Source organism: Tupaia chinensis, unplaced genomic scaffold (assembly GCF_000334495.1).
Source record: "Tupaia chinensis unplaced genomic scaffold, TupChi_1.0 Scaffold000549_1, whole genome shotgun sequence".
In the NCBI taxonomy this organism is placed as follows: Eukaryota; Metazoa; Chordata; class Mammalia; order Scandentia; family Tupaiidae; genus Tupaia; species Tupaia belangeri.
Window position 1 is genome coordinate 5,696,318 of NW_006160061.1, and position 8,573 is coordinate 5,704,890.

The 8,573-nt window shown below is 35.6% G+C and overlaps 1 protein-coding gene across 1 annotated transcript in view; it reads right to left on the reverse strand.

The window, feature by feature from the left end:
- Positions 1–8,573, reverse strand: part of EPC2 (enhancer of polycomb 2) — a gene marked incomplete in the record, with an annotated part of 136,723 nt that overhangs the window by 31,785 nt on the left and 96,365 nt on the right. Inside the window, 2 exon segments of the mRNA XM_027775356.1 lie at positions 2,465–2,671; positions 3,728–3,873. Coding sequence (XP_027631157.1) covers positions 2,465–2,671; positions 3,728–3,873 — 353 coding nt within the window.

Here is an 8,573-nt window from a genome sequence, read left to right on the forward strand (position 1 = left end):
GGCAGGGCAGCCGCCCTAAAAAAAAAACTTAAAAAAAAAAAAAAAAAAAAAAAAAAGAAAAGAAAATGAAAGAAAAGAAACCCTGAGGTTTACAGGAGTTGAATAAATAGAGTCAGCATAAGGAATTTAGATGGAGTGGTCATGGGCTAGCAGGTAGCATGGTGATTAGGGCACGTAACTCCCACATGGCTGACCACGGTTCAATCCCAGACTTAGTGGCTTACTTTCCCTTTTCCCTGTCTCTCTCTGTCTCTCTCTTGTCAAAGTAAGAAAGAATAGTAATAAGTAAAATTAAATAGTTCTTTAAAAAAAAAATAATGGTCATAATAGGAATTAAAAAAAAAAAACAACCAGAAGTTGTATTTTTTAAAACCTCAAAGGTAAGGACAGTCTGCACAAACTTAACATGTATGTAGATGATATAAGGCCATGGGATTTCTGAAATATATGTTTGGCAGTGTAGAATTTAATTTTAATTCACTAAGCTAATATTCAATGTGGGAGTCGGTGCTTTAGGACATTCTTAAATGAGCTAGTCTTAAGGCATCAACATGTTTGAATCCACTGAGTAGGAAGTCCTGAATCTGGCTGTTGTGCACAGGCAGAACTGAGAACCACTAACCTGGTAGCTTCCTCTCCTAACTGTGTATCTTACTTTGGTCCTACAACGAGAGACGGAGAAGAATAAAGAGTACTGAAAAGATACTGTACCACTCTGCAAAGAAAGATGAAAACGACAAGAGGAGAAGTAAAAACCAGAGTCAGGATAAAGCCCATATACCATGGTGAAGTGCCTAACATAAGAGCCAGTTACTAGCAATTTTAGAAATACACTGGATAGAAAGAGAAGAGAATAAAATATATTCTAACATTCAGAATATTGTTCATATGCCAATATAGTGCTAAGTTTAAATATTTCACATCCAATTACTAAAGAATGTTCCACTAGTACTTTTCCTTCAAAAGATATTGCTATTGATCTGTTTTGCAACGTATCTGAATCAATTACATTATGTTTAAAAAGCAACCAGTAATTCAGATTTTTCAATGGTTCAGATAAGTCTCCTTCCCGTATCCAACAGTCCTCATTTATAAAATATTACTATATTGACAAAACTTATCTCATTTTAGTCTTATCTAAGCCAGGTGCTAAATCTACATAAAATGTCTTGAGTCTCTTAGCTGGCACTAGAATGCCAGCACTATACTTGGGAAATCCAACCTATGGAGTTCATGAAAAAGATATCCACAAGAGTTAACCATAACGCTGGTTATTAACCAGCAGGGAAATTTTTCCTAAAACATACTATCCCTGGCAGCTGTTATGCTTTACAGCTGCTCTATTAACAGCTGAAAAGAACAAGTTTTCAATGTTAGAATAAATAAGAATCCACAGAAAAAGCTTTGCCTCCAATTTTAAGTCCTCACCGCCTTTACACATGTATGCTCCTGATACTTTGCAACATTAGAGAACATGTTACAGTGCGTGTTTACTGTAAATTATAACAAATGGAAGGTACGGAATACCTTCTGAAATAATCCTTTCTATACCACATCTTTCCACAATCTGAGATGCTGTATCTTTTAAAATTCTAGCTTGCACTACTTCTGAAAGCCAGATGGGGACAAGTTCATCAATTTGAAATCTGACACAATCAACAACTCAGAAAAAGAGAAAGAGGTTCCACTGCTACTTTTGACTGCTGGCAGAACAGGCTTGAAATGAACCATTCTACTTCCCAAGAATGTGTAGTAGCTAGATGAAAGATGCACCATTTTTACAATTAAAAAAAAAATTGCCATACGGTGCATGTGTGACTCACCTATTAGAGGGTATGTGTACTAACCAGAGAGAGAACCATCCATCAGAAGGTCATGCCACAATCCTTTTTCCTCCATTTCTCCATCCCATCACAATCTTGGACATACACATACCAAGCATGCTTTTCAAACTATTGGGGCTGAGTCTCGAAGCACGTGGGTTGGCCACGTGGGATCTGGCTACTTACATGTAGTGTTTAACCACTGTACTACACAGTGAGCTCCAGCAAGGTCTATTATTACTCATAAGGCCTGGATATGGTTTCAGCTTTTAAGTAACCAATAGGACAAGTACTCGTATTTCAAATTCTAAGTTTCCCAAACAGAAGAGATTCATGATATAATTTTATAATTTACTGAAGAATGCAAAATTTCCCAAGTGTATAAAGATTTAAAATTTCTCCTATCACTTCAAATGCAAGCCTAAAAATGGATGATCAATAGATAGAGAGCACAGGTAGTAAGCATTGTTATTAACTAGCCAACAGAAGCTACTGAAAGGTAAGATTTCTATATAAGGTTCATCAATGTCATTACTCTCATTACATTCAAATTATTCAAAATTATTCACATTCACTTAAGAAAAACTACTGGTTTTAAATACTATTAAGCTACATTCAATTCAATCTAATTTCCACATTACCTTTCGAGTTTGCATTTTCTCTGTTCTTCTCCGAAAGGCAACATAGGGATCATTGTTGGTAGAGCCATCTCTTTTCTCTTGTTTTATCTGGGGAATGAGGGATGGCCCCCTGCAGTTTTTACGTTTTCTCACCCAGTAGTCATATACAGCTTTAATAAGGTAATCATCTTCATTTAGCAGGAGTTTTGCTTCTTGAAGTGTTACAAGCTAAATGAAAAATACAATGTTATTGACTATAATGTTTAAAAAGGAGAAATCAAAGTTAAACTATAAGCTATAAAATGTGATCAGTTTTAACCATTATGATCAGATATTCTTTTTTAAAAAAATTATTCATTTAATTTTTATTTAACATTATTATTTTAAAATTGTTACAGGGCATGTGTGCTCACCAGAGACAGACAGAGAAGGTGGGGGTGGGGTAGGGTGAGAAAGCAAGCCACTAAGTCTAAGACTCAAACCATGGTTGGCTACGTGAGAGTCCAGTGCCTTAACCACCATGTCACTTGCTGGTCCCTATGATCAGATATTCTGATAGAAGGCAGAGACACAATTTAATTCAACTTAACAAACGGTTCATTCAGATTTATCCAAAAATTAGCGTTTTCCCCTAAAAGGTAATGAGTGCCACTGGTTAAAATATTTAATGAACAAATTTGTGAGCCAGCAGGTGGCATGGTGTTAAGGTTCCAAACTCCCACACAGCCAATGGATTAAGTCCCAGACCTAGCAACTTGAAAATCATTCTGGGAGTGTGTGTAGGCATGTCCCAAATCCCTACAGAAAAATGGAGAAGGGATTGTAGCATGAGGGATTTTCCCTCACTTAAAAGTTTAAATAGTAAATCAGTAATTAAAACTGAAACCCATTTAATATCATGAGTTCTTTAGTATAAATCTGAACATGATTTCCTACACAATGATTGCCTTAGAGACCCAACCAAACCAAGCAAAATAAGTTACTGAAGCGCCAAAAAATATTCCTATAAAAAGGATCAAAAAGATATTATAACATCATATCTAGTATTATTTTTATCAAAACAGTAGCAATGGCAGAACAGTAGTCTTCACACCTATTCAATGAAATTATGCTTAAGTATTCCATTCAAGGAATATTATTAATAGATTCTAAGATGCCAGGAAGAGAAATTCCTGACAGAAACACACACACACACACACACACACCTAAAGAAAATACAAAATATGAAGGTGGTGACAACAGAATTCATTGTAATATAAGAGACATTTTTATATGGTACAGTACCTGATTAGAACTGGCTTTTTCAAGTCTGTCAATCATAATTTCAAATTGCAAAGGCTTAATTTCCATTTTTCTGTTAAGTCGATTTAATAAGGTTTCATCTTCTGAATCCATATCATAATCTGGTTGCTCGTTGTCTAAATTAAAAGCTAGAAAAGAATAGAAAAATTCTTCAAACTGAGTAGAACAATGAAGTTATACAGTGTTAATAATATTTGACGACAGACTACTTCTAAACCATAATGCATCCAACAAGGATAACTCATGAGCAGATATCTAAAAATCAGTTTCAGAGACTAACTACACACTGAAAAAGAATTTGCTTTATATAAAATTTAAAGTTTAATAGAACAATATAATAATTTACTAACAGTAGAAATATTGAATTAATTAATTTTAAAAATGAAGTATCACAGATATATGCCAAAATATAAAATAGCAATTATAAAAATGATGACATACAAGAGGTCTTCAAAAAGTTAATGAAAAATACATATTATGAAATAACTATGCATATATTTCAAAAATTTTTTTGTACAAAATAAATTCAGGGCTGGTCCTGTAGTGCAATAGTTAAGCACTGTGAATAGGGGACTGGATGTCACATGTTGGTCGCATTTCAAGTCCAAGCCCTAGTGGCTTGAAAAACATGCTAGGTGCATATGCACATGTGCCCCAAATTCTAATGGGCTGGAAATGAAAGAAAAGGGACTGTGGCATGAGACCATGCCCCACTGGAGGATTCTCTCTCACCTGCTCTTTGGCAAGCACATGTGTTGTCTAGCATTAAAAAGGGATGACACGAGTTGTGTATCTGTTGTGGGGGGGGGGGGGGGAAAAAAAAAAAAAAAAAAAAAAGCAGCAGCTTTAAAAAATACTTAATGTTTAAAATAAATAAATAAATAAGTACAGACTTTAATTCATTTTTTCTGTGAACTTTTTGAAGTCCTTTCATATGTATCAACTCAGGAGTTTAGTAGCATGAGATATTACAGAAAATAATTAAAAAGCTAGAAATAAAGTCAACTATATATCATATGATAGAAATGGTGTTACATCAACTCAGTAGTTTAGTAGCATAATGAGATATTACAGAAAATAATTAAAAAGCTAGAAATAAAGTCAACTATATATCATATGATAGAAATGGTGTTACAAACCACTAAGATAAACGTTATTTTAGAAACTAAAGTTAGTATGACAGAGTAGTTCATCTAAAAAAAGGAAAGAAGGATTCCTCCCTATTCCTAACACCAATAAATGGCACACTTGACAAAATTTTGAAGTTAAAAAACCCAAAACATATGAAAGAACTAGGAGAGGGCCAGCCTATGGCATGGTGGTTAAGACAGCTGGTTCTCACATGGCTGCCAGTGCTGAGTCCCAGACTGAATGGGCTGAAAACATGTAGGTGAATGTGCGTGTATGTCCAAAATCCTGAAAAGGGAGAAATGGAGAAGGGAATGTCGTATGACCATTCCTCTCACTTCCTCTCTCTGGCAAGCACACATGCCCTCTGGCAAGCGTTTTTTTAAAAAGATACTAAAAGAAAAAGCAGGGGGGAAGGGCGCCAGTATATTGGCAGATACAAATTCAGAACCCATAAAAACTAATTAAAAACATTAATTTGACTATATAAATATTTAAAATTTCTACATAGAAAATTTAATAAACAGTCCAAAGACATAGAACTGAGGGAAAAAATGTAACATGAAGAGCTAAATGAAGTTCTTAAAGATTTCTTGCAAACTAGCAAACTAGCAACTCAACCAAAACTTGTAAAAAATGTGAACTGATGTTTTAGTGGAGACTATGTATCGATGACTCTTAAACATAAAAAGGCTTAACTTCATTCATAATTAAATAATTATAAATTCACTTATCAGAGACTAAGATCTAAAACTTGATAATATGCTACTTTTTTTTAAAAAATTATTTTATTTAACTTTATTTATTTTCATTTGACGTGGGGGGGGAGGGAGAGAGAGAGAGAGAAAGCAAGTCACCAAGTCTGGAACTTGAACTGTGGTCGACCATGTGGGAGTCCAGTGCCCTTAACCACCACACCACCTGCCGGCCCCAATAATATGCCATGTTTAAATATTAATAGAAGAGAAAAAAGGTGGCCCTTTCAAATTTTGAGAGGAGGAAATTGTAAATTGGTGTTTAGTTCAATAAAGGAGATATATTCAGGCCAGCCCTGTAATCTGTGATTAAAGGAAGCCAGATCCCAGTTCTGCCACATTGAAAACCATGTCAAGTTCATGTGCACATGTGGCCCAAATCCCAACAGGACAGAGACATAGAGGGAAAACATGGAGGGAAAAGGACTGCAGGATGACCATGTCCCTTGGGGCTTTCTCCCCTCCCTAGTTCTCTGTGTCTCTCTGGTCAGTGCACGTGACCTCTGGCCAAAAATAAAACATCCTCTTGGACACAGCAATTCTTCTATTTAAAAAAATTTAAAAAAAGAAAAAGAAAAGAAAAAGAATGATTTATTTGTTTTATTTGTTATTATTATTATTTTTTAAAATTAGACCAGAGAGAGAGAGAGAGAAAGGGAAAGCCAAAAAGCAAGCTGCCAGGTCTGGGATTCAAACCGCAGTCGGCCAAATGCAAGTCCAGCACCCTTAACTGCCACACCACCTTCTGACCCTTGGCACAGCAATTTTATTTCTAGGAATTTATCTTATAACCTTAAACAGAGGGCCAAGAGGTGGCATGGTGGTTAAGGTGCTAGATTTCCACATGGCCGACTGTGGTTCAAGTCCAGGACCTAGTGTCTTGTGCACACACGCATGCGTGTACTCTCTCACTCGCTCTCTCTCACCAAACTAAAAAAAATTTAATTCTAAAAAAAAAAAAAACCTCAGAAACAAAGGTAAATATACATGAGGTGTTAGCTGTGACACTGTAAGAAGTAAAAAATATAAAACAAGCAACATTATGCTTGAACTGTGATAGATAAATGATGGCTATACATTTATGAAATATAGACTGAAGTCCTGAGAAAGAATGACATTGACCTATGTATACGGATATGGAATGAAATGGACCTTCATGCATATTAAGAAAGCTAAGGTGCAGAACAGGGTATATAGTGCACAAGGACATACATTTTTAAAGGGCCAGGTATATACATATTGAGTTGTCTGGAAAGTCCCACAGCACAGTTTTGCATAGAATAATATTTTATGACTTTCCCGACAGCCTAATATATGCATATGTTTCTAAATTCACAGAATATTTTTTAAAGATACATAGCCTCTGGATAAGGAGACTATGGGAGTAGTTCAAGGATGAAGGAGAGAATTAAAATTTTCTTCTCTTTTGACATTTTTAAGAATGTACTAATTATTAAAACATTAAGGGGGAGAAACTAAAGTGCCACCAATCATATATTGAAATTACATGATAAGATTTAGAGCAAGGCAATAAAAGAGACACCAATCATGAACAGGTTAGTTATTTAAAGGCTTGCCTGCACAGCAATGTGGAAGTGAATATCCTATATTCATACCGTGTAAAATGTCTTGGCATTCTCAGATTCAGCATAATGTTTTTGTCTTTTTTTTTTTTTTTTTGGCCAAAGGTATGTGTGCTTGCCAGAAAGACACACAGAGAGACAGAGAAAGAAAGAAAGTACTCCCTCAGGGAATGGTCACACTGTGATCCCTTTTCCATTTGTCCTTCCTTTTGGGATTTTGGGCCATGCACACACACATGTCCAGCATGTTTCTCAACCAAAGGGTCCATGACTTGAACTGCACAGTAGGTCATATGGGATCCAGTGTCTAACACCATGCTATGCACTGGCTGTAGCATAAAACTTTTTTTTTTTTTAAGAGAGAGATTTTTGCTATAGGGCTACAGTGAATGTACGCTCATGGAGAGACAGAGACAGAAAGCAAGAAATCACCCCCCAAGGGGGATGATCATGCTACAATTCCTTTCTCCTCTCAGGATTTTGAGCATGCATGCATATGCGCCAGGCATGAAGTTTCTTTTATTTATTTTTTTAAGAGAGATTTTTGCCAACGGGTGAGTTTTAAGCCGCCCGGTCTAGGACTCAAACCACAGTCAACTACATGGAGGTCCAGTGATGTAACCATAATGCCATCTGCTGGTCCCACAGTGTGACATTTATAAAGGTGGTAGTTCATAACACATTAATAGGGCCGGATATGTATATTTACGTAATTTAGTAAAATCAGCCTCCCACTACAGATAGCACTGATAGACATAAACTATTTAAAGGGTTTTTGCATTACAATCAGTAAATGACTACATTTCAAAAATCTGAACTCTGGTTCATTGTTTAAAACATGTTTTTACCATTAGGTAACATACAACAACAACAAAAATAAATGTAGGCTAAAACTTAAAAATATTCATAAAATTTACCAAGCAGTGTTTAAAGTGCTTTCATACGAAACTAACTGTCATAACCATCATATGTGGTTAATCCCCATAAATCTAATATTTACAGCATTTTGAAAGCTATCTTATTTAACTTGTATCACGTACTACTAGACAACAAAGTTAGTAAATCAGAGGAGCTACAGCTACAGATGGAATGATACGCTATTTTCTAAGTACGATTCATTTAACAAACTCCTCAAAATAAAACATATTTTCCTTATCGTTTATGTATTGTTTTCTCACATGATTATCACTAATACAAAAGTATAATTTAAAAAGGTCAATCCAGAGCCAGCTCAGTGGTGTGACAGTTAAAGTGGACGAATCCCACATGGCCAAGTACGTCATTCATGTTCTGGCCCAGGTAGCTTAAAAACATGCCAGGTGCATGTGCGTACATGCCCAAAATCCCCAAAAAAGGATGAGG